This window comes from Dipodomys merriami, unplaced genomic scaffold (genome assembly GCF_024711535.1).
Source record: "Dipodomys merriami isolate MVZ:Mamm:240054 unplaced genomic scaffold, mDipMer1.0.p SCAF_110, whole genome shotgun sequence".
Taxonomy (NCBI): domain Eukaryota; kingdom Metazoa; phylum Chordata; class Mammalia; order Rodentia; family Heteromyidae; genus Dipodomys; species Dipodomys merriami.
In genome coordinates this window covers 1,513,547-1,540,555 of record NW_027202383.1, presented here as the reverse complement: position 1 = coordinate 1,540,555, position 27,009 = coordinate 1,513,547, and the positions used below count along the sequence as shown (strand labels likewise).

At 41.7% G+C, this 27,009-nt stretch overlaps 1 protein-coding gene across 1 annotated transcript in view; it reads left to right on the top strand.

The window, feature by feature from the left end:
- Nol10 (nucleolar protein 10) overlaps window positions 1–27,009 on the top strand; it is a 94,251-nt gene that overhangs the window by 40,762 nt on the left and 26,480 nt on the right. The window contains exons 14-16 of the mRNA XM_070015259.1: window positions 22,822–22,948; window positions 26,278–26,357; window positions 26,550–26,648. Coding sequence (XP_069871360.1) covers window positions 22,822–22,948; window positions 26,278–26,357; window positions 26,550–26,648 — 306 coding nt within the window. The remainder of the gene's footprint in view (window positions 1–22,821; window positions 22,949–26,277; window positions 26,358–26,549; window positions 26,649–27,009) is intronic.

The window sequence follows — 27,009 nt, the reverse complement described above, 5'->3', positions numbered from 1 at the left end:
AATTGTCTCTCAGTTTCTGCAAAAATCAGTGTGTCTCACCTTTATATCAGAGACGATGGCAGTCCGTCTTCCTCTAAGGGTTGCTTGATGTGTTTTTTTAATTTATTTTTTATTTTATTTTATTGTGAAAATACCATACAGAGGAGTTACAATTACATGGGCAAGATAACGAGTTCATTTCTTATCAAGCATTGTTGCCTCCTCTTTGTTTCCCCTTCCCATCCTTTCCCTTCCCTACCTCCCTCCACCTGGCGCCCCCCCCCCCCTCGAAGTTGTAAAGTTCGTTTTTCAACATAACGACTTATTTGATAGGTTTTTATCTTTTCCAACTCCCAGCCAGTGTCTTGGGTCTTAACTCTCCACATTAAAGTAGGTTGAGTCTCTGGTGGGCAGGTGCAAGCCAGCAGTCTGAGGTGGAAGTCAGTGGGCGATGCAGGCTAAGAACATAGCCTGGTGTGTGGAAATAGGGGATCTGAAACCTTACAGTGAACCCATTTTACCTGCTTGCTGGAGGCACTGGCATGGTGTAGAAGGGGAAGATGTTTAAGGCTGTAAGTAGACTTGGTGATCAGTTGATATAGAGCATAAGGAGTAGGACAGACTGGTTTCAGCATGGCAAATGTTGGATGCCAATATCATTCTAAGAGGATTTTTTTTTCTCTTGGTTGTGGGGCTTGAACTCTAGGCCTGGGTGCCGTAAGCTCAAGACTAGCTAGCACCCTATCACTTTGAATGACAGTGCACTTCTGGTTTTCTGGTAGTTAATTGGAGATAAGAGTCTCATGGACTTTGCTGCCTGGGCTGGCTTTGAACCATGATCCTCAGATCTCAGCCTCCTGAGTAGCTAAGATTATAGGCGTGAGCCACTGGTACCTGGCCGGAATTTTTTTATTGTTCTTATAAAGGTGATATATAGAAGGGTTACCATTTCATAAGTCAGATAATGAGTACATTTCTTTCTGGACAGTGTCATTCTTTCATTCACTCCTATTTTCTCAGATACACTGTTTAAATTATGTGAATATATCCATCTTATTCTCTATGTGTTACAAAGCATAAGGACATAAAGCCATCCACATTCCCATAACATTTATCTACTATTAAGATTTGGAAGTGTCATCTTTTAGCTTACTTATATTTTTATGTTAGGTTTTTAAAAGAGGTAACCGAGTAAGAACAGCACCAGCACTCACGTGGTATTCAGGTAAGGGGTAGGTTTATTCAGTAGACCTGATGGGACCAGGCAAGGTTGGCACTCCATGTGGTTGGGAAAGGCCTGGGAATGAGAGAGAGCTGGGAAGAGAGGAAAGATCTATAAAAGAGCAGAGAGAGAGGTAAGAACAGCAGCACTCACGTGGTATTCAGGTAAGGGGTAGGTTTATTCAGTAGACCTGCTAGGACCAGGCAAGGTTGGCACTCCACGTGGCTGAGAAAGGAAAGAGGAAAGAAAGGAAAGAGAGAGAAAAGAGCTAGAAAAGGGAGAGAGAGCAGAGAGCTAGAAATGAACAGAGAGAGAGGTAAGAACAGAGAGAGAGCTAGAATAGAACAGAGAGCTAGGTAGCAGAGAGAGCTAGAATAGAGCAGTGAGAGAGCTAGAATAGAACAGAGAGAGCAAGAAAAGAGCAGCAAGAGAGCGTCTGGGCCTGGGCTAGGCCTTATGTAGGGTATGGGTGGGGAAAGGTGTGGCCACATCAAATTCAGATGTGACCTCAGCGGATGCAGATGTGACCTCTTCCAGGTGTCCCAGTTGCCTAGGTAACGCAGGTACTGGGTGGAGACTTTGCTGCGAGGAGGGTGGAGTCTGCTAGCCATCCAGGAGTGGACCTTACATGTTACATATGTGAAACTGTATTGTATGACAAAGTTGCATTCTGTTTTCATCAATTAACCTTAGATATATTAATGCCAAGGTATTAATCACCTGGAGCAACTGGATATGGTTGGTACCTGCCTAAGGAGACAGAAGGATTGCAAGTTCAAGACTAGCCTGACTATATAGCAAGACCCTGTCCCCCTCCCCACAAAAAAGCAAAAAAAAAAAAACCCTTCTAAAATTTATTATATTTAAGTAGTTATACTAAAAGATTTAATTCAGCATTCCAGTTTATGAGTACATTGCATCTTGATCAGTGTCTTGTTTCATTATTTTCCCTCTTCTCTTCTCCCTCCCCTCCCTCCTTCTTTCCTGCTTTCCTTCCTCCCTCAGTCTTCCTCAGACTCTCCTCTTGTCCACCAGGCCCAGCTTCTCCATTATATTCCAGTGCCTGGCGCATGATGTGTACTCTCTTAGTGTTAGTCACTTTTGACACTCTGGGGCCATTTCACTACTGGCCCCACCTCCAGCCCAGAATGGGTTTTGTTTTGTTTCAACTAATGGAGACTTAGATCACCATGAGCAAGAGGGGCTGATGATAATAGCTGGTGGTGAGAAACAGCTTTCTTGACAAATGTCTGCCTGTCTCTTAAGACCCCTTCAGTCTCAGCGTTGTACCTGAGATTTGACAGGAAGCTGTGAAAGGAGATGTCCAGGGCTGGGAAGGTGGCTCAGTGGTAGAGCGCTTGCCTTGCATGCCTGAGGCCCTGGGTTTGATTCCTCAGCACCACATAAGCAAAAAGAAAAAAGCCGGAAGTGGTGCTGTGGCTCAAGTGGTAGAGCGCTAGCCTTGAGCTAAAGAGCTGAGGGACAGCACCCAGGCTCAGAGTTCAGGCCCCACAACCGGACCCCCCGCAAAAAAAAAAAAAAAAAAAGGAGATGTCCAGAGTCATTGCAGGCGCCCGTGCTTGGGGACAGTGTGTGTCGAGGCTCTGCTGGCCTCAGTGTCATGCTGCAGCTTGTCCTCTTGTCTCAGACTCTGGGGTTCCTTCCTGGCCTCCACAGCTGCTCTGCCACTGTTGCACTGAGCCATGTTCTGTAGCATCACCTGTCTTCACTTGGAACTACGCTGTAAGACTCCTTCAAAGCCAAGAGAGCCCAGGGGGCTGAAAATGTGCCATTTTTCATGAGATTTTATCAAAGCTGTGGAGCTGATATTTGGCTTGAGGTTTGTTTGAGGCCCATAGAATCAGAGAAGTATGTGTTAATACATGACTTGTGCCAAGTTTAGGAGGTCTGAACTGATTTGTATTAACATCTTACAACTCAGCTATGGAAATTCTCTTCCCTTTAGGGCTGGACTTAAAAATGAAGACAATATAATGTTCTTTTAGCTTGTTTTCATTTGCCTTTCTACTTGATAGCATCTTTCTCGAACACTTGAAATCTTGTTTGACTAATGCCAGTCCTGGTTTATACCATTCTCTGCCAGATGGGCTTTCTCTAGCCCTTGTCTCATTTTCTCATTTTCTTGTGTTCGTCCTCCTTTCTCAGAGATAGGGTCCTGTTGTCTGTTTGCTTGCTTCAGAGCCCAGTTCATCTGGAGCTCCAGATACTAATGCCAACAATAATTTTTCAAGTTTGGTTTTCCTCTGAAATATAATTTAATCTCAGGTTAATTCTTATAATGAATGCCTTTGACAACTTTGTAGTCTCCAGCAGGAGTCCAAGTCCCCTGTGGCACTATCTTGAAACTTAGCCCTGTGGTTAATAGTGGTGCTTCTGGGCATGCCCCCATCTCACCTCCAGCAGCGGGGGCCCTGGACCATGTGTGCCTGCATGTTTGATGTGCAGATGTATAAGCTTGAGGGGAAAATGTCCGAAGAAAACAGTTTTATTTATTTAGAAAGCTGTTTGCTTTACAAGAACAAACCTAATTCAAGTAAGGTGTATGCTTTTGTTTTTGTTTAAAACATGGCCAATTTAAGTTGCTGTAAAAAACACTATTATTTCTATTAAAATATTTTCATTATAATAATCAAGAAAACATTCTGATTAAACATTTTAGCATAAGCTTTTGGAACCAATTACCTGATAGATGGAACAGATTTAAAACACGAAAGATATCTAATTTGCTTCTGTTTCTAATAGGTAATGACACTTGACCTCCAGCATGATGTATTTTTTTATTTTATTTTTTACTTTTATTTTTTTTTCAGCATGATTTTTAAAACTCATCTTTACAGATAGAGGAGACTGGGTGATAGGTGTGAACCTTGTAACAGTAATTTTTTTCAGTCTCACAATAGATATTATGTAGAATATTTTGTTTTTGTCTTGTTTTTCAGGGTTTTTTTTAAATCCTTAACTGCCGGAAACTTGGTCTTCTCTGTTTTAAGATAACATCACATACCTGAGGTAAAATGACAAATGATGGCCTTTGTCCTACAGTCTCAGGAAACAGAGTAGCAGGGAAGTTGGTCAGTAGTGTGGGCCAGCTTCTCCTAGACAAGTTGCTTAGTCAGACAGGCTCCCTTTTTGTGTTTGTGTGTGCCAGTACTGAGGCTTGAACACATGGTTTGCCCTCTTGCGTGACTTTTTTTTTAACTCAAGGTTGGCACTCTACCACTTGAGCCACACCTCTGATTAATTGAAGCTAAGAGTCTTATGAATTTGTCTGCCTGGGCTGGCTTTGACCTTGATCCTCAGATCGCAGCCTTCTGGGTTGCTAGGATTACAGTTGTGAGCTACCAGCTCGCAGCTCCCCTTCTTTGTCACCTCTGTAGTAGACAGGCCTATGCAATTCTAGTCTTAGTTGCTAGAACCCCTCATTCTTCTGGGGGTTTTTGTTGTTGTTGCTGCTGTTTCAGTTTTTGTTAGTATAAATGGGTTTAGGAGGCTTCACTGTGTTATTTTCATAAATCTATAAAATATACTTTGATAAAATTCATCTCCTCTACTGCCCTTTCTTAACTTTATTTTGTTTTTGAGACAGTGTGGTGCTTGGTGGCCCAGACTGTCCTGGAACTCAAGATTTTCCTACCTCAGTCTTCTGATTACAGGGAAGGAAGAATCACAGGCCCAGGCCATCACACCAGCTTCCCTGGATTTCTTCCTGTCATCTAGTTGGCCCTTCTCAGTCTCTGCTGGCTTCTCCACCTGGCATGTCCTAGTGTTGGGACTTTGTCATTCTCTGTCTCACTTCTAAAATCAGCCAGCCCAGGGCTTGGTGCCAGACTCTTCTCTGTTTATCCTAGACCTTATGGATTGCTCTGTGTTGAAGACTCACAGATTTCTCTCCAGTCTTTCAGCACCTCTGAGGTGTATATCCACCCTTCTCCTAGGCTCCTCCATTTCACTGTGTAATTATACATCATGTTAATGTGTCCTCAACAAAACTTCAGGCTCACCTCCATTCCTGCTAGCCTCCCAGGTCAACTGGGTACCATTCTAGTCTCTTAACCATGCTTCTTCTTTACTTTTGTCCCTCTTTCAGTCTGTTTGCCATAAGACAGCTAGACTGATTTAAAATGTCTAAATATAAATAAAGTAAACAAAAACCAGATTGTATTATTCTTCTGCTTAAGACCTTCCAATTAACTTTCTCAGAGTAGTATTCTAATTCCTCTCATGATTTCAAATGTGTTACATAATAGACAAGTAGAAAAAGACTGAAAAACTAGATTTGCTGTTTTCTCTTATCCAGCAGAGAATACATCTCAATAAAGCCATTTATACCCTTACAGAGATCACAAAAAAAATGGTCAGATCAGAAAACTAAACCCCTAGTCATCTTGGCCAAATCCCTAGCCAAACCAGTTGTATAGTAACCAAAACAAAATCGTGAAATTATTAGAGAGGAAGATTAAAATTAGAAAAGCAGAGCCAAGTTATGATGGCCTCTTTGATTCACATGTGGGAGCCAAGGGAACTTGAGCCTGGATTTAGCCCAAATGAGGTACGTTTTAGGCAGGGAAGTTTATCTAGCTCTATTTAGAGTACCTCCATGCGACCTCCAAAACTGTTAAAAGATAACTTTCCACAAAAAACGTGAAGTCATGATGACTCTTGTGTAACAGACTAAACATGTTAGAATTTTCATTTAACCCATTAATTAAATGAAGGAACCCAAGTACATGTTATAACCAGATCAAAAGGGAAGTCTAGAACATCAGTAATTTACATGGGATGGTTATGTTGAATTGGAAATGTGCAGATAGATACAGAATGAATTTTTCCAATGGTATGAAGGGGTAACTTTCCGGCAGATATTAGTTCCATGTTTCTTTTCTTTTTTCTTTTTTTTGGGGGGGGGGTTGGGGGGATCCGGCCTGAACTCTGGGCCTGGGCGCTGTCCCTCAGCTCTTCAGCTTAAGGCTACCGCTCTACCACTTTAGCCTCAGCGCCACTTCCGGCTTTTTTCTTTTTGCTTATGTGGTGCTGAGGAATTGAACCCAGGGCCTCATGCATGCAAGGCAAACACTCTACCACTGAGCCACCTTCCCAGCTCCAGTTCCATGTTTCTTGACAACTATTTTCATTAGTTCTGATTGCCTTCAACTTGCAGTTATAGAATCAAAATCAGATAACCTTGAAGTGTATGTGCTAGATTGGGAGTTTGGCAAACTAAACACCAGCTGTCTGTTTTTATAAATAAATCTTTACTATACACAGTGTGCTTATTCATGTATTTGTTGTCTATGAAGCTTTCTAACTGGATGACAGAGTTGACCTTTCTGTTACTATGTCATGGCTGGGAGGGACATTGTTGAGTCTTTTTCGTTGTCACATCTAAAGCAATTCCTGTAGACATTCACATGTGTGTTTAAAAATTAATGAGTAAATATATGTAAGTAGTCTGATCCCTACAGTTTGGAGAATATTAGACAATGGTTGAACATTTGGACAGTAGCTGGCTTGTGGAGCTTGACTGTCTTGTGCCACACTGGAACTTTGCATTTACTTTTTCTGCTGCCACTGCGAACATGGTTCATAAGGCAGAACATACCTTTTATAGTGTGATCATTTTAGCTCCTCTAAAACTCTTAGAGGGTAAGTTTCCTGCAAATGGTGAAGTCATGATGACTCTGTGTGGATTAGGATGTGCTGATGGTGCATTCTAGTCAGCCAGATCAGAGGATCTAATGTGATGCATTAGTTGACAGATCTCTACAAGTAAATCCTTGTTCAAAAGATTTATTAGTGATTCTGCTAATAGTATAGATTAATCTAGCTTTTTCCCATAAAATATGAGAAGAGAATAAAAGCAGGGACATCACTTTTTTTTTTTAAGACTGTGCAAAAGTTGGCTTTGTATATAGGACATGATGACCTTAGTCTGAATGATTGGAAATAATGCAGTATCCCTCCCGCCCTCTGTGTGCCTGTGCTGTTTGCTAGGATGCTAGGAGAGCTGTGCTGGGTTCATGTCTGACCACAACTGGTCCATTTCAGTTCAAAGACAGCATCCGGGCTTATTTATGTTTACGGCATTGATATTCTATAGAACTGAAATGATATCTGTTGGGCAGGTGCTCTCTCTCTGTTAGTGTCCATGTAAAATCCAAAACAAGAAAAAAAAGATGGATGGCATTTTAATCTAAAAGGCTTATTTAAGCAAAGAGCTATTGAACAGGGTGACAGAAGTAGTTTTGTTAGAAATTGCTGTTTTATGGTACAAGTAGCAACTTATTCTCTTGGTTCAGGAAGTGGTGCTATATGCAAAGAACACATCCCCGGGGGATTTTGCCAGGAGACAAAGGAGGTACAAGACAGAACATAAATTGGACAGGTAGTTGCTGAGGTGTTTTCCACACTAAAGGGGTTTTCAGTGTGCTTGAAAGGAAGAAGGAAGCTTTTGAAGCAAACATTAGAGCTGGAAAGGATCTTTGAGGGCATCTAAGCCAGCCCCTTAATTTATAGCTGAGGGATCAAGTTACTTGTTCATGGTCAGATAAGAATTTGGCAGCTGAGCTGGATTTAGAAGGTATTTCCTCATTCTACTTTGCTCAGTGGAAAGAACTTAAATCCAACTTTTGGAAGTACCTGGAGTTGAATATAAACACCAGCCTTGCCACTGACATATTTTGTGGCCTTATTCTGTCTGAGTGTTAGTTTCGGGAGTGGAGGCAGGGCATATTCTCATGCTTTTGAGCACTTTCAATTACGTGGTCATTCATTGCAGTCCATAGGCATATGCCGTAGACTAATCTTGAGATGGGAGAGCCTTTCTTAACTGAGAGCCCCGAAGCATCCACTATAGGTATTTGGTTATCTTCCCATTGCATCTAAGGTGGTGCTAGTTCCTGGAGGCTTTGAGAAAGTTGTTTGTCGCTCAGTTGTTTCTGTGAGCAGGTTAGTGGAAGAGTTAGATTCTTGATATCTTTATTACCTTTCCCTACTAAACAAAAAGGATGTGGTATTCTTTTTAGTGTTAAGTCTTCACTAAGGCATGTTTGCAGCATTCTATCACAATTGGATTTTATCTCTTGCACAACATTGTTTTTGAGACAATAGTGTTCTGCCTGTAATTTTTCATTTTATGTATTCTTAAGTATGAGATAGAATAAGGCACAGATGTCAGGCAGCTAATCTGCACACATTCTTCTGTAATGCAGGCATGTTGTTTGTGACTTTACAAAGCGGAAATAGGACTTCCTATTTTAATCTAAACACTTTCAGACAGTAAGAGTATCAGTGCCACCTTTCTCAGCAGAGGAAATCCTCTCCATTTCCCATCACAATTTATTAGGGCATATGAATAGCAAACATACCAAAAGCATTAAAGTGTGAAAATCAGGAAGTAATTTTCTAAGCATTCTATCACATTATCAAAAATTAATTTTAGTTCTGATTGGGTAAAAATGTATGTAGTTTCCTTCCATATGAAGCTGGTTGATGGCATATATGGTACCAATCTTTGTATTAACATCATGTACCAGATGGTACTTGTTTTTGTCCAAGTAGATACATGTCTGGCTGTCCATTTTCTTGAAAATACACATCAGCTTCCTACGAAAGCAGTACTGACCCCAAGTCTTATCTCCTGGCTCCAGCTCTTCCCTCCATCTTGGTTTTTCCACACTGGCTTCTTTCTTATTCTTGTTCTGGCTACAGTAAAGTGGGAAGTAGATCTTGTAGGTATTCCATTGTGTTGGCATGGTCACGCCAGTGGCAGGGGTAGCAGACAATGTTCACATAGTGATTGGTTAGGTGCTAAGAAGCTTTTAGCCTAAATCTTAAGATTTTAGCTTTATTTGGGGGACATTTGGGAAATCTTACTTTGCTTGAATTACAATGTGTCCTTCAGAATGTCCTAGCTCTGGATATGACTCCTTGGAGATACTGCGTGACTCCTTACTTCTGACTGTACTGGGGTAGCACTGTTAAGGTGCTGAGACTTGAGAAAGTGTTCATATTCTTCCTTTGTTTCTGCCAAGTTTCCTTCCCTGAGTATTTTTAAATATTATGGTACCCTTGGCTTTTTTATAGACTTCAGAATTAAGATTTGGAGGACAGTAAGAAAGTGTTGAAAGCTTACTAATAAATACCTTTGCTGCAAGGAAATGGGGTGGAAGCAGACGGAGGTGGTGGCTGCGGTGTCTGGCTAACCGGGAGGACAATGTGCTAGCCATGTGGGTGACTCCTGGCAGGAATGAAGTGACAAAACAAGCTGGTGCGCAGTATTCACACCAGGTGTGTGTGATGATAGAGATAAGGCATTTTCTGGAGGAAGTCGGCCCCTCGCCTCTGTTACCCATGGGACATGTACATGTGCTAGGCTTCACATTTAGTAGTGTAGTTAGAAAGTTAAGTAAGGAAGAGACTGGAATTTGAGGGAACCTCAGTACTGCTTAGTGGTGGTGTTGCAAACTGGACGTGAATTCCAGGAAACTGCTCTGGAATTTCAAGTGTAATATGCTAAACATCAAATGGTGGTTTTGTGCCTGAGGAGCAAGGCCAGGTTCTTCAGGAAAGAATGGATCCAAGAGCATAAAAGAAGCCATCTGTTTTTGTCATTAAACTAACTAGACTGTGAGAAAGATTAGGATGTGTTGAGACAATTGCTAATCATACCCTCCTCTTTTCTCTCCCTCCTTTTCTCCCCCCTTCCGTCCTTCCTTTTTCTTTCTCTTCCTTTTGGCATTGAAAGAAAATGGAAGCATGTGAGTTTTTCCATGTCATTTAATGCATGTATATATGTTCATGAAAAACAGAAATGCAGAGGTTTTCACCTCTACCTCAGATTAGTATAATTTGGATTAAATCTAGTTTTAGCTACTTAGGAGAGAAACAGTAAAAGATTTGCTATATGAAGGAATTTCATGGTTTTTAAATAAAACTTTTGCTCAAATAAACTGCAGGGGGTGTTTAAAGTAATTCTGTTTTCCCCAAGTCTTCAATTTAGCCAGGACTATCTGGTCTCACTTGAATTTGCATTTTCTGAAAGTTGCTAAGTTCAAAATTCATAAACCACCAGTAGTACATGTATATTTAGTTTTCAATATGGGTGTTTGTTTTTTGATAAATCATTACTTCCAGTAAATTGTTATTTCTGGGGCCGGGAAGGTAGCTTAGTGGTAGAGTGCTTGCCTCACATGCTTGAGGCCCTGGGTTCGATTCCTCAGCACCACATAAACAGAAAAGGCCAGAAGTGGCGCTGTGGCTCAAGTGGTAGAGCGCTAACCTTGAGCTGAAGAGCTGACAGCCCCCAGCCCCAGAGTTCAAGCCCCATGATCGACCAAAAAAAACAAATTGTTACTTCCTTTAGAATTCCATCTTTTCAAGTAAATCTTAAAAAGTTAAAAGGGAAAGGCTGGGGATGTAGTTCAGTGGTAGGATATTTACCTAGCATATACAAAACCCTGAGTTTTATCTCTTACACTGGGAGGAGAAAAAAAAAATAGCAGACTAGGATCATCATAGTCCAACGCCAACCCAAGCAAAAGCTGGAGACCCTGTCTGAAAAACTAAAAGCAAAAAGACTAAATGTAGCTCCAGTGATAGATTGCTTAGCTAGCTAATGCTTGGGTCTGAGTTCATTCCCTAATGCCCCTTCAAGGAAAGCAGTAGATTGATTTTATCTTTTCATTTGGTGAAATAAGGAAAGATGACAGTATATCTTTAGACAGAATCTTCTCAGGTAAGTTTCCAAAAGGCAATTTCCTGTCATTTGATTTTGAAAGAACTGAACTGTGTCCACCCTGAATCCTGTTTGTCTTTTTATCTTCTTCATAGAGGTAGCTCTGGCATCTTTTTTTTTTTTTGGGGGGGGGGGTCCGGTCGTGGGGCCTGAACTCTGGGCCTGGGCGCTGTCCCTCAGCTGTTCAGCTCAAGGCTAGCGCTCTACCACTTGAGCCACAGTGCCACTTCCGGCTTTTTTTGTTTTGCTTATGTGGTGTTGAGGAATCAAACCCAGGGCCTCAGGCATGCAAGGCAAGCGCTCTACCACTGAGCCACCTTCCCAGCCCACCTCTAGCATCTTTATGGCCTCCCTCCCCTCCCCTCTTTTCCTTTCCATAAGATCACTTTGCCAGAAACTTAAGACTTGATTAGTTTCTGGGAGTTGGTCTCCAGAAAAACCTTTGTTACCCCTCCCACACCTTCCTAGAATCTCATTTTATACTAAAAAGTTTTAAAAAATGATAAAGGGTATGAAAGTGTGAGGATTGATTAAATTAAATTCTTCCATGTGACTTCACTAATATTGATCATGCCAGGCCAGACGCTTCATGTTGAAATGGTTTCAGTTCTTTTGGCACAGCATCCCCTATGAGTTTTGCCAGAAATCTTTAAATGAATCTAATTATGAGAAGCAATCAGCATAATCTAATTATGAGGAACACTCCTTAGGATTGTGGAGAACTCTGTGGTTCAGCTAGCCTGAATACCTAGAAGATGGCAGCATGTGAAAGGTAAGAGGTGGAGGAGACCCTTCTAGATGAGAGGCAGCTGAAGTGATATAATGGTATAGTGCAACGTGTGAACATTAACTCTAGTTTTAGAAATAACAGTTTTATTAAGATGTAATTCAGGGAGGTAGGGGGAGTATGGGAAGGGATGGGAAGGGGAAACAAAGAGGAGGCAACAATGCTTGATAAGAAATGTACTCATTATCTTGTCCATGTAATTGTAACTCCTCTGTATTTTCACAATATAAAAAAAGATTTAAAAAAAGATGTAATTCAGATACTAGAACATTTACCTTTTCATGTACACAATCCAGTTAGGCACCAGTAGCTATGCCATAATCTTTGCTACTCAGGAAGCTCAGATCTGAGGATCAGGGTTTAGAGCCAGGGCTATCTGGTACCGGTGGCTCACACTACTACTCAGAGGCTGAGATTTAAGGATCACAGTCCAAAGCCAGGCTGGGCAGGAAAGTCTGTGAGACATTTATCTCTTATTAACCACCAGAAAACTGGCAGTGGCTCTGTGGCTCAAGTAGTAGAGCAAGCCTTGAGCTGAAGAGCTGAGGAACAGTGCCTAGGCCTCAAGCCCCACAACCGACCAAAAAAAAAAGCCAGGGCTAAAGTCAGCATGAGCAGACATATCTATAGGATTTTATCGCCAATCAACCACCAAAATGATAGAAGTGGAGCTGTGGTTTAAGTGATAGAGCCTTTGCCTTGAGTTCAGTGACAGCACCTAGGCCCTGAGTTCAAGGCCCAGATCAGGTGGGGGTAAGAGGGCAAAGAAAGTATACAACCCATTGGTTTTTATTTTTTGGTGCCAGCCCCTGGCCTTGAACTCAGAAGCTGGGAGCTGTCCCTCCAAAGCTAGTAGTGCTCTACCACTTGAATCACAGCTCCACTTCTGCCTTTTTTAGTACTTAATTGGAGCTAAGAGTCTCTCAGACTTTCCTGCCTGGGTGGGCTTCAAACCACCTTGGTCCTCAGAACTCAGCCTGAGTAGCTAGGATTATAGGTGAGAGCCAGCAGCACCCTGCTTAAACCCACTAGTTTTTAATGAATCACAGTTGTGCAATGGTCACTACTAACTTGACCAGAACATTTCATTACACCAAAAGGAAGCAAGCCCCTTCACCAATCACCCCTCCTTCTCCTCCCTCCCCCAGCCCTGGCAACCACTTCTTTCCTGACTCTATAAATTTTTCTTTTTTAAGCATTTCATATAAATGAAGTTATATAATCTGTAATCTATTTTTCATTTACATTTCCATGTTACAGTACGTATCAGTACCTCATTCCCTTTTTTATTTTTTGTGTATGTATGTATATGTGCATGTATGTATATGTTTGTTGTTGACATTTTAGTGAGTGACACATTTTGTTCACCCACCTATTATTGCTTGACTATCTTTATGATTTAGTAATAAGACTCTGTCCCTTAAAGACAGGTTCTATTAACTGCTTTCCCTGCCCTGCCTGTAACCCTGTGCTTTTCTTGTGCTTTTTTTCTTTTGTTTTCATTCTACATGCCTTGTAATTTTTTTGTTGACAGCTTTATACTTTAACTAAGATAATTGGAATATACAGAATTCAGCCTCTTAACAAACCTAAGGTTTGTTGTTGTTTGTTTAGTGGATTTCTCGGGCACTAATTCTATAAAACAGGTTTCTCTGCTATAATATGAGACCACTGAAGTTTCTGGTTTGCTTGTCAGTTAATAAATGAACAGAGATTTCCTTAAATGCTCAGAACTCATTTGTAAGGACAAATGTACGTCAAGTACGTCAAGTCAGGTCAGTCCTGTGCCCAGAGTCCTTTGATGGCTTCCATCTCCCTCAGGAAGGAGGTATAAGACCCCAAGTGGCTGGGCCACAGTAACAGACTTGTGTATTCCAGGCCCTTGCTCTCCTGGACTCTGTTCAAGCCACATCAGGCAGGTCTTTGCACTGATCACCTTAAATCTAAGCACTGAGAACTTAACTGGAGTCATTCTTTCCTCTGGTCTGTGTCTAGTCATCGCCTCAGTGAGAGCCATTCCTTTTCTTCCCTCTTCCTCCATCACACTTCTGCTTTACTTTCTCCATGATGCTTTTCTCTCTGTAGCCTTTCCCTGGTTTAGTCAGTGTTCCTATTCTAGAAGGGAAGCTCTGATGGGAGAAGCTCTCATTTGGTTTGCACACTGCTCCTCTCAAACGCAAGAGAAAGCTCTGAGTTGGATCAGTGTCTGGGGCCCCTTTGGCAGTCTGTGCTGTCTGAGGATGAGGCAGTAGACTGCTGACTAGGGCCTCTTGTGCATGTGGCCTGCCCATCGTCAGTTCTCTTGTGATTGGTTAGCCAACCAGTGTTCCCAGACATAGCACCATTTCCCAGGCCTTTATTTTTCCCACAGAAGAAGTCCAGCTTCTCTTTGGGGTATAAACTGGCTGAATAAACGCAATCAATGCATGCTTGGCTTCTGGCATTCTTGGGGGCTGGGGTAGGAAACGAGGGTCGGTCCCAGTGTGACATTTAGACTTCACTTAGTTATCATTTCAGCCCTCCTTCTCCCAGCAGAGTCCCTACAGAGTTACCCTATGGTCTCTTCAGGGGTCGTGGGAATTAGGTGTTTCTCAGCCCCCTCACCCTGTGGTGAAGGCCTGTGGTTAATACTGTCTTCCCAGATGCTTGGAGCTCTGGGATTGGAGGTCTCTGCTCTTCTTTCTCCCCTCGGCTGCAAGCACCCCTGATCCCCAGGCTGTCTTCACACCACTGCATCCTCTATTCTTTTTGTCTTTGAAGGTTAATGCCTTTTATATCCACTCAACTGTCATTTTAACAAGGCATTGCGTGCTAATGACCGAAAGCCTTTGTAGTTCTTAATAGCGGTTTGAATTTTGTACTGAGCCATCACTTGAATTGGCCCATCCCCCAGCACTTCTGTGCAGGTGCACTGGCTGATGCTCATCTGTGTTCTCAGAGCTGGCGCAGATAAACTGTTCCTGAGTCTCAGGACAGTGGCATAGTGACCACTGAAGGCCTTCCCCCCCCCCCCCCATTTGGCTTTATTTTTCTTAATCCATTTGTGTCTAAACTGCTTTTTCAAAATCAAAGTTGAATCATGGCAGATAAAATAAGTGTTTGGGGATGCTGAAATTGAATTGCTGTGTTGCTGACCTGATTTTTAGGAACAGAGGACAAAAGTACTACGAGTAGAGTACCTTTAAATGAGTCATAATTACTCATGGAGATGCATGTAAACTTGGGTGTGCAATTAGGCAGCTTATTATGCTGCAAATGCAATTACATGTTTAAAGATGGGCCACTCCCTCCAGCTCTCAGACTTGTTTCTCTCCCCCCAGCAACCTCCTGGGCTTATATTCCCCAAGTATTAACCATTGCTGTCAGAATTTGAAATTATGTGCTGTGCCACTAGACCAATAATGGAGAAAAAGTTGGAAAAGAAAATTTTCTTTGACATTTGTGTTCCAGAGTTGATACCTCAATATGTAAAATCTGGTTTGCCCTTGGAGACTCATGCTATCAATTAGAAAAATTCATCAGTCATAGTCCATGATGTTTATGTTATATATTTAGTAAACATGAGTATATGTACTAAATGTATAATAAATGTATAACATGTGTATATGTTATACATTTAGTACATATTACTACCTATGTGTGTGCCATATTTATATTGTAGTATAGCTCTACTACCCTTGATCTGCAAATTTCAAATTGCAAAGCCCTGATGTTTTTTCCTCACTGGTGGTACACTCTATAGCCTGACCTTATTCATTAGAACTCAAACCTGAAATGAAATGATGAGATTCTTTCTAGTATTTATTTGTCCAAATCAGGAGTGTTTATAAACATGTGTGGGTTCTGCTGCAGACAGAAGATGCCATAGACATACAAATAGTTGATGACGGACCGCTGTCCTGGATCCATGGAAGAGTTCACATAATCTATAGTACATGTGCTAGAATATTCGATAGATAGATAGATAGATAGATAGATAGATAGATAGATAGATAGATAGATAGATAGATAGATAGATAAATGTTGTTGTTGTTGTTGGTCGTGGGGCCCGAACTCTGGGCCTGGGCTCTGTCCCTCAGCTCCTCAGCTCACATTCTACCGCTTGAGCCACAGTGCCACTTCTGGCTTTTTTCTGCTTATGTGGTGCTGAGGAATTGAACCCAGGGCCTCATGCATGCAAGGCAAGCACTCTACTGCTGAGCCACCTTCCCAGCCCTACATTACTAAACTTTTTAAACTTTTTTTTTTCTGTTTATGTGGTGCTGAGGAATCAAACCCAGGGCCTCCTGCATGCGGGGCAAGCACTCTTCCACTGAGCCACCTTCCCAGCCCCACTTTTTAAACTTTTATTTTTAAACTTTTTATTGTTATTGTGAAGGTGATTTACAAAGGGGTTAGAGTTACCTATTAAGTAGTAAGTTCATTTTGAAAGTGTTATTTTTCCATTGCTTTCTCCCAGTTTTTCCCTGCCATCCCCACCCACAAGTTGTATAGTTCATTTTCAGCATAGTGTCTCATGAGTACCACTGCTGCATTTTGCATTACCATTTCTAAAATGAAAAAAAAAAATCTGAGCTCCAAACTCTGTCTAGTAGTTTCTTTTATTTAGATGCACCTGCATGTGGGTGCTTATATGAGGGCTTGAATTCAGGGCCTGGGTGCTGTCCCTTTTTCAAACTCAAGAGTCATTCCTAGCTGGCACCAGTGGCTCATGCCTGTAATCCTAGCTACTGAGGAGGCTGAGATCTGAGGATCAAGGTTCAAAGCCAGCCTGGGCAGGAAAGTCCATGAAACTCTTATGTTCAATAAACCACCAGAAAACCGGAAGTGGTACTATGGCTCAAGCAGTAGAGCACTTGCCTTGAGCTGAAGAGCACAGGGACAGCGCCCAAGCCCAGAGTTCAAGCCCCAAAACCGACAAAAAAAAAAAAAGAGTCATTCCTTACCACTTGAGTCTCACCTCCACTTTGACTTTTTGTGGTTAATTGGAGATATGAGTCTCACAGACTTTCCTGCCCTGGCTGCTACAAACTTCCATTCTCAGATCTTAGCCTTGTGAGTAGCTAGAATTACAAGTATGCGACACTGGCACCTGACAATAACTAACTTCCCAAAGGTAGGACCTAACCAACAAAGCAGATGATAGTCTTAGGCTGATGGCAGTATTTTCATGTACTTTGAAGTTGGTTCTTCTGCCCAAATGCACTGGAGCAAGCAGCTAAGTGGCTGAATGTGACTTTCAAGTTCTTCTGCAAGACATACTTGTACATGAAAGGTTTTTTTATATTTTGGAAGAGCAAATACTTCTATTGAGATTATTGGTTGATAAAATTGTCATGATCCCTTTCTAGCAATCTAGCAAGTCACTTTTCTACTTTTGCTGACATGGCTATAGGTAATTCTTATTTATTAAAAGTAGAAGGTCATTACCAGATAATAGAACTTTACCAGATAATAGAACTTTAAATAATCTGAACCAAGTTTTCCAAAATAAAATTCTTAAGGTACATAAAAATGTAGATAAGCAATAATAAGTTTCAGCTAAATTACAGAGTATAGCAACCTGATGACATACAGAAAACATGAAACTTTTTTAGAGGTGCTAGGGATTGAACCAAGAATCTTATAAGCATATTGAACACATGCTTTTGCACTGACATGTCCTCAGCCCAGGAAACTGGAATATTTGATATACTACTGAGAGCCCATCAGTGGTTAAAATGTATTTTCTTCAAGTTGTAAATGCTGAAATTTAGGAAGTAAGCTAAAATATTTTTAAAGATTAGTTGGCACTTAACATTGGATGCCTATGAAGACAACAACTGAGACTTTTCACATTAATGTGCAGTCACAGCATGTACATCAGAGAGACTTAAGCCCTCTTCACAGATAAAAAGTGACCGGTGTTTTTGCAACTTAATGGTCAGCCTCTAAGGAAAGCTATAATTCAGATAGAGCCTGCAGTTAAGACCAGTAAATCAGTAGTTTCCACTTAGTTAGGGTGTTCCCATGTTTTTCTCTAAAAAGGAACTGGGGAATGTGATTAATAAAGCCAACCACTAGAGTTAATTTTGTTTTTGATGGAATATTTCCCCCTATAAAATTTAATGGCCATGAATCTGATGGCAGAGATTATTTACCATAACTAAACCTGTCATGTGAGGGGAAGCTTCAGATAATTCCATGAGGATTCAGAGAGCTAATCAAAAAAAGTATATGGTAGTATTGATTGTCATATAAAAGAAAACAATGTGAAAGTTAGCTCAGATTGGCTTCATCTTTTTTTGTTATTTCTACACCTCAGCCCAAGAGAAGTCAGGATACACAGGATAAGTTTTTCAGGTTCATGTATATAACTGCCATAAAGGGCCCTTCTCTGTGGGTTTTGCTGCTGCAGACTCAGTCAGCCACAAATTGAAAATGTTTTTTAAAAAACTTAACATTTATACTGAACATGTGCCATCTTCTTTTCTTATTACTATTCCTAAGCAGTGCGGTACAACAGCTGTTCACAGAATGTGTTTTATAAATAATCTTGAGATGCCGGGCGCTGGTGGCTCACGCCTGTCATCCTAGCTACTCAGGAGGCTGAGATCTGAGGATCACGGTTCAAAGCCAGCCTGAGCAGGAAAGTACGTGAGACTGTTGTCTCCAATAAACCACTAGAAAACTGGAAGTGGTGCTATGGCTCAAGTGGTAAAGCGCTTGCCTTGAGCTGAAGAGTGCAGGGAAAGTGCCCAGGCCCAGAGTTCAAGCCCCACGATGACCAAAAAACAAAATCTTTGAGATGATTTATGCAGTGCTCAGGATCAATCTAGGGCCTCCTGCGCATTAGGCAAGTGTTCTGTCATGGAGCCCATTGGAAATGGTTTGAAGTGTGAAAGGATGAAGATAGGTTATAAACAAACACTGCACACTGCACATAACGAACTTGAATTTCCACACATGTAGCGTCCACAAAGGTCTTGAAACCAATGCCTTGAGGATATGGAGGAATGCTTGCACTTTATTTTGAGGTCTCTTAGGACTTGTTTGCATCTAAATCAAACTAGGTCCAACTTTTCACCAGAAACTATTCATATATCTGTACTGGTGAAAATATGTGAATGTTTTTTATCCAAATTAAAAAATAATAGATCTTAAAGAAAAAAAACTATCACCTTTGCCATTCCTTTCTTTCTCCTTTTTTCCCTCCTTCCCTCCCTCTCTCTCCCTCCTTTGTCTCTCTCTCATGCTCTGTCATTTTTGACAATACTCAGGTTTGCACGCTGAGCCTCATGTTTGATAAACAGGCATACTATAACTTGAGCCACATGACCAACCCCAAATAGATCCATTTGAAAATACTTTTGTGTGTGTGTCAAGACTTGGGTTTACTGGGCCTCCTATTCTCAGCCTTTTCCCTCATTGTTGGCACTTTACTACTTGAGTCATACCTCCACTTGTAGACCTGATTTGTCTGCTATGGCTGGCTTCAAATTATGATTTTCATATCCTGAGTAGCTAGGATTATAGGTATGAGCCGTGGACACCCAGAATTTGAAAATACTTTTACCAAGGAAGATCTTTTACATTTTAGTAGCTGGTATGCATGAAATTTGCATGTGCTTTGTATATGAATAGGTTGATTTATCAGTCACTGAACACTGGAAGGCACTATTCTAGATACAGGAAATTCTGCATTTAAAACTGGTAAAGTACCCACTTCCCAAGAATAAGGGAATATATTAAGTTATCTTAAGTTTTATATTCTGCAAAAGGGTTAATAGTGTTCTTTTGTCCTACCTGAAAGAAGAAAAGATAGCTGTCTTAGACAGGGCATCCTGGTCCAGGAGAACTTTGCTCCTTCAGGCTTATGAGTAGTTGGAAGCAGGTATTTGTAAGTGCCTAAGCTCTCATTCTCAGAAGAAGCCCTGAGGTTTCTAGCTTGCTTACATGTTCCTTCCAACCAGAAATCTTCCCTGTGGACTCAGCGCATTGCTCTATATGACTCGGTGTGTGTGTGGGTGTGTGTGTGTGTTTGTGTGCGCGTGCATGTGCACACACACATGTTCAAATGTGTGTTGGACCTGTATTTAGACACATAATTGCATGCATTCCTACCATAGCTAGATTTAAATTTTCCTGAGCAGTATCTCTGGTGTAGAAGAATGTTTTTTATATATTAGCACTGAAGCGTGCTCTAAATTGAATTTTTTTTTGGGGGGGGGGGGTTGGTCGTGGGGCTTGAACTCTGGGCTTGGGCGCTGCCCCTGTGCTCTTCAGCTCAAGGCGACACCCTACCGCTTGAGCTACAGCTCTACTTCCAGTTTTCTAGTGGTTTATTGGAAATAAGAGTCTCACAGACTTTTCTGCCCAGGCTGGCTTTGAACCGTGATCCTCAGAACTTAGCCTCTTGAGTAGCTAAGATTACAGGCATGAGCCACTGGCGCCTGGCTTAACTTGAATTTTTATAATGTCTAAATCTTCTCTTCTTTTCTCCTTTTCCCCAGTCCTAGGGCTTGAACTCAGGACCTGGGCACTGCCCCTGAGCTTCTTTTGCTCAATGCTAGCATTCTACCACTTGAGCCACAGTGCTACTTATGGCTTTTTCTGTTTAACTGGTACTGAGGAATCGAACCCAGGGCTTCATATATGCTAGGCAAGCACTGTATCACTAAGCCACATTTTAAACTTTGTTGTCTCTTCCCTTATTTTCTCCCAGTTTTTTCCTCCTGATCCCCCTCCCTGACAAGTTAAATAGTTCTGTTTTCCTTCATTACAACACTTTTCCTCTAACTTCCCTTCTCCCTGTGTCATGGAGCATTATTGAATTAAACAGGTAAATTGTCATTGGAAGTTCCATTTCATCTGAACCCAGTGTTGTTGGTCATTCGTATATCTTTTCCACAGAGCAAACAGATTTCCCATGAAATCAGCATTGACCTCAATGGATACTGCAGACTGTTGGGAAAGATATGTATCAACAATGAAATGTATCCAGGAATTCAGTGTTTTATGAAATCTACTACATCTCATTAGTTGTTTTTTTTTGGGGGGGGAGGGGGGTCCGGTCGTGGGGCCTGAACTCTGGGCCTGGGCACTGTCCTTCAGCTCTTCAGCTCAAGGCTCGCGCTTTACCACTTGAGCCACAGCCCCACTTCCGGCTTTTTTTCTTTTTGCTTATGTGGTGCTGAGGAATCGAACCCAGGGCCTCATGCATGCAAGGCAAGCACTCTACCACTGAGCCACCTTCCCAGTCACGGTTGGTTATAAATTCTGTTCAGGGGCTGGGAAGGTGGCTCAGTGGTAGAGCGCTTGCCTTGCATGCATGAGGCCCTGGGTTCGATTCCTCAGCACCACCTAAGCAAAAGAAAAAAGCCGGTGTGGCTCAAGTGGTGGAGCTCTAGCCTTGAGCTGAAGAGCTGAGGGACAGCACCCAGGCCCAGAGTACAGGCCCCACAACCGACCCCCCGCCAAAAAAAATAAATAAATAAAAATAAATTCTGTTCAGTCTGTTGTTCCTCAGTCATTCATTAGCATTACTTTATACTTAACCATAGCCATTTATTTTAGGTTAAATATGAAGACTTTGTGTATGGGAAAGCTTTAAATTCATTAAAGTTGTATATATTGTAATACAAAATTTTATACATTGTATTAATCTTGAATTGCACATTTTCAAAGATGTATATTATACATTATGGGATGGCTAGAGTGAGCCAATCAACATGCATTTCCTCACATACCTTTTGTGTTGAGAACACTTAAAACCTCGAACTCAGCCGTTTTGAAGAATACCATACGTTAGAATTTTTGTTGTTTTTGATGCCAGTCCTAGGGCTTAAACTCAGGGCCTGGGCACTATCCTTGACATTTCTTTGCTAAGGCAAGTACTCTGTCATGCTAGGCCACAGCTCCACATCCAGCCTTTGCTGGTTAATTGGAAATAAGTGTTTCATAGACTTTCTTGCTTAGACTGGCTTAGAATTACAGGTGTGAGCCAGCCACTGGTACCGAATTTTATTTTTGCTCTTTTCTTTTTTAAATTAATTTTTATTTTTTGTTTATGCAGTACTAAGTAATCAAACCCAAGGCCTTGTGCATGCTAAGCAAGCACTCTACCACTAAGCCACATTCCCAGCCCACCAAATTTTAATTTTTTTATGCATTAAGTGAAGGAGGCCATACAGAATGGAATGGAATGGAATAATGAATGATGAAATGACTAGTTGAAAAATTCTTATTTTAGGGCTGGGAAGGTGGCTCAGTGGTAGAGCGCTTGCCTTGAATGCCTGAGGCCCTGGGTTTGATTCCTCAGCACTACATAAGCAAAAAGAAAAAAAAAGCTGGAAGTGGTGTTATGGCTCAAGTTGTAGAGCGCTAGCCTTGAGCTGAAGAGCTGAGGGACAGCATGCAGGCCCAGAGTTCAGGCCCCACGACAGGACCCAAAAAAAAAAAGAAAAGAAAAATTCTTATTTTAGATTTTGGGTTTGTTATGGTTGGCACTATTCTTATATATGCCAAATGTCCTTTTATAGAATTATACTACTTTTCTGAGTGAAGGAAGTGGTGAATGAATGGATTAAAAGTACCGGAATCATTGGGGGGGGGGGGGGGGTAGGTGTGTCCTGGGTCTTGAACTCAAGGCCCTTGGCTATTTTCACTCAAGGCTAGCACTCTACCACCTGAACCACACCTCTACTTCTGGCTTTTTTGTTGGCTTTCAGTTGGAGATAGGAACCTTATGGATCTGTCTGCTTGGGCTGGCTTTGAACCTAGGTCCTCAGATCTCTGCCTCCTCAATAGGTAGGATTACAGGTGTAATCAGCCACTAGCACTATTGTATTTTAATAGTTTTAATGTAAGAATATTCACTAATATCTTTATGTTCTAGATTAGGTTTTTTTTTTTCCTCCCAGGCCTAAATTCTTACTTTATTTCCATTATATGCTTATTTCTTATATATGTTGTAGTTATTTTTAGCTATTCTATTAGACATAAAAAATTTTAAGTTAAGACATTCTGAGTGTAAAATTACTTAATTATTGGTTGATGTACTGAGGATACACACGTTAACCCTTTAATGAACACCCACAGGTCTTGGGTCCCGCTCCAAGGTGGTGCTCCTTTTTGGATAACTTGACAGAGGAATTGGAAGAGAATCCAGAGAGCACGGTTTATGATGATTACAAATTTGTCACCAAGAAAGACCTTGAAAACTTAGGTAAAAAAAATATGATAAAAATGTTTATATAAGCCGGGCGCTGGTGGCTCACGCCTGTAATCCTAGCTACTCAGGAGGCTGAGATCTGAGGATCGCGGTTCAAAGCCAGCCCGGGCAGGAGAGACCGTGAGACTCCTATCTCCAATAAACTACCAGAAAACCGGAAGTGGCGCTGTAGCTCAAGTGGTAGAGCGCTCGCTTTGAGCTGAAGAGCTGAGGGACAGCGCCCAGGCCCAGAGTTCAAGCCCCACGACCGACAAAAAAAAAAAAAAAAAAAGTTTATATAATTATTTTATTTCCATTTTTTGTTTTATTGGTTTGAACATTCAGATTAACTGAGCAATACCTGGGCAGCTTGTGGTTCACACCTATAACCCTTCCTGCTCAGGAGAGGCTGATATGGGGAGGATTGTGGTTTAAAGTCAGCCCGAAAAACTTAAGCCACTCCAAGTAACTAGTGAAAAGCTGGGCTGAGGCTTGCCTCAAATGTAGTGTGCCAGTCATGAGCAAGAAAACCAAGTGCAGGGAGCCCTAAGTTGAAGTCCTGGTACTAGCACCAAAAAATAACAATAATAACAATAAAAAGAGTTTAAAAAAACAGAACCGACAGAGCCTCCAGTCAATTTCAAATGTTTCTGCCAATCAGATACTATAAATTGTCAGATTTACAATTGGTGCTTAGAGAACATTTTAGGTAAAGTCAACATAAGCCTTTTTGAGTCTTAGATGAGAAATAATGTTTTTTTTACCATACTAGCTCTGTATAGAAAAAAATGCCCCCAAAGTATGAGGGCCTATATCCTTCTTGAGCCTATTCTCTATATCACAATTAAACTGGTAAGGGCAGAGGCTCAGCTGGGAAGAGCAAAGGGGGATGAGATGGGAGGGGAGAGGGGGTCACATGTGCAGGCAGATGCTTTCCCATACTCCACATCCTCTGCACTGGCTAGAGCATTTGGGCTACAAGGAGAGAGGGCCTTCAGTTTGGCATTATTCAGTGACCCTGTCTACAGGACAGAACCCTAAGCTTCAACAGCTTCCTCTCATAGGTATAATAAGTTGATTGTAACCACATTTTGAAAATGTCTTAGAGACTGAAAGTAAATGGCTTGTGGTTCCCTTTTAGATTTGTTCCTAAAAGACCTAATTCAAAACTAAGAACTCAAATCTTAAATGCAGAAGACCCTTAATACAGATTGTACGTTCTAATCTGAAAGCTGGGAGCTGGTGGCTCACACCTTGTAATCCTAGCTATACTCAGGAGGCTGAGATCTGAGGATCATGGTTCAATGCCAGCTCAGGCAGGAAAGGCTGTGTGACTTTTATCTCCAATAAACCACTCAAAAAAAAAAAAATGGAAGTGGCGCTGTGGCTCAGGTGGTAGAGTGCTGTGGCTCAGGTGGTAGAGTGCTAGCCTTGAGCTGAAGAGCTGAGGGACAGTGCCAAGGCCCAGAGTTCAAGCCCCGTGAACCACAAACAAACATTCTAATCTGAAATGCTTGAGAATTCACATTTTTTTGAGAAGTGACATAACATTCAAATGTTTCAGATTTGGGAGCATTTGATCTTCACATAGTGCGAGTTTCCTCACTCTGCTAAATGTTTATGTTAACTTCCAGAGAGGGAAAGTTTATTTTGGCTGACAGTGTTAGAGGTTATAGTCCATGGTCAGGCCGACCTGTAGCGTTTAAGCCTGTGGTAGACAGTACCTCCTGGTGGAAGGCATGACACATCACAGAAGAAGAAGAAGGGGGGCTGTTGGGGGTCATGGCTCAAGCAGTAGAGAACTTACCATGTCAAACACAAGGGCACCCCCCATTCATGATCACACACACACACACACACACACACACACACACACACACACACACACACACACACACACACACACACACACACACACACACACACACACACACACACACACACACACACACACACACACACACACACACACACACACACACACACACACGGCCCCATCTCTTAAATTAAGTCTCCACCACTTCACAACACCACCACTCTGGGGAGCAAGCCTTTAAACTTGGCCCCTAGGAGAAACTCAAGATCCAATAAGGGCTATGTAGATGTTCCAAAAACACTGAAATACTGATGGTACCGAGCATTTCAGACAAGGGCTATAGCCTGTAGCTACTTCATGTTTTCAGATCCCAAGCCCAAGAAATGTCTTCTAGAAATAGCAAACCCTTTTGCAAAGCTAATGAGTGCCAGGCAACATTATAAGTATTTTATATATTACCAGTTAAATCTTCACAAACATCAAATGGGTATTGTGGTTCCATTTTATAGATAAAGAAACCAAGGCACAAGAAGGCCAAAGTAACAGAGCAGACACTTAACATTTCAGAGCAGACACTTAACCCAGGCTCTTTACCTGATCCACAGCAGCTCTTTGAAGAGAATGTATTTATCCTGCTTGCCCAGCACTTGTTTGTGGGATGAAAGGAGTAGATTTTACTTACCTTGTTCTAATGTTAGCAAAGGGCTGTCCAGCACATTAACTGAGGGGGAGTACATGGAAGATCTGCACTCCACAAGTCTGGGCAGCTCAGCTGTCTTGGGGACAACTAAATATACCTTAGCAGTTGAATATTAAAAGAATAGAATCTTGTACTAATTAGAGCAATTGAGCAGCTCTTAAACTTTTTAAACTAAATTTCACGGCACAGTTAACCTATGCATAATTACTTTCTACCAGTTGCCACTGAAGTTGGTGGTTAACTTTTATTTTGCTTTTGACAGTACTGGCACTTGGACTCAGAGTCTCACAGTTGCTAGGCTGGTGCTCTATTACTTTAGCCAGGCCTCTTATCCTTGTTTTTTGAGACAAGGTCTCATTATGTATCCCAGACCAGCCTCAAGCTCATGATCCTCCTCAGCTGAGACAGGAGGGTCATGAGTTGAAGCATCTCACTAACACACACAAAAATAACCAATGAATGAAACAGGATACACAGTTTGTTAAAATAAGTTGTTTTGCTAGGTTTTGTGGGGGAGGGTTTTATTTTAATGATCTGCTTATGTTATACCCACCTACATCCCTAAATTGGAGGAAAAAGGCACTGTTACTTTGTATAGGAGGGGCAGGGGTTCTCCTGCCACTCTAGGCAGGAATGTCCATGAGACTTATCTCCAATTAACCACCAGAAAACTGTTAAGTGGAGGTGTGGCTCAGAGTGGCAGAGCACTAGCCTTGAACGAAAGAGCTCAGGGACAGCTCCCAGGCTCTGAGCTCAATCCCCACAACCAACCAAAAAAAGAAAATGTCCATTTTCATCGAGCTTTCCGTCTTTCATTTACCTTGCCAGGGCTCACACATCTCATCGGATCACCTTTTCTCCGGGCATACATGCATGGGTTTTTCATGGATATAAGACTCTACCACAAGGTAAATACAGACCTACAGCTCCTTCAGGTGGCTGAAGAGAGGCTGTCACCCTTTCTTTTTGCACTTTTGTGAACACAGGAGTTATACAGGATCTGTGTGGTGCTATGTGACTTTGGTACCATATTCATGGCACAGATGCTGCAAAATACTAATTCTTACTCATTTTTTCCTTCATTTTGTTATGTTAAAAAGGTGAAATTGATGGTAAATCCATTTGCTTATGAAGAGTACAGGAAAGATAAAATTCGACAGAAGATAGAAGAAACACGTGCACAGAGAGTCCAGCTCAAGGTAACAATGTACTTGACATTGAGTATTAAGTACAGTTAGTTTTCATTTTGTATTTCCTTAATTCCATCTTTTACTTACACTTCTGGTATGTGTTATTTGTGAGGTGAGTGGTAAGATGTTGTTGGAAATAATCTAGAGTACCTGTTGCTGTCACCTGTATGAAGAAACACGGGTGCAGTGTCTCAGGCCCTCTGAGTTGTGAGAAGGGTCAGTGGACTGTTGGGAAACAGCTGACACATTAATGCTGGTAGAGAGGGATTCTCCTGAATGAGCCAAGTACTGGAGAACTAAGGTGTGGCCACTGCAGGAAGCAGCTACCACCTCAGGGCTGGACCCAGACGGCTGAGAAGAGGCTGCAGGC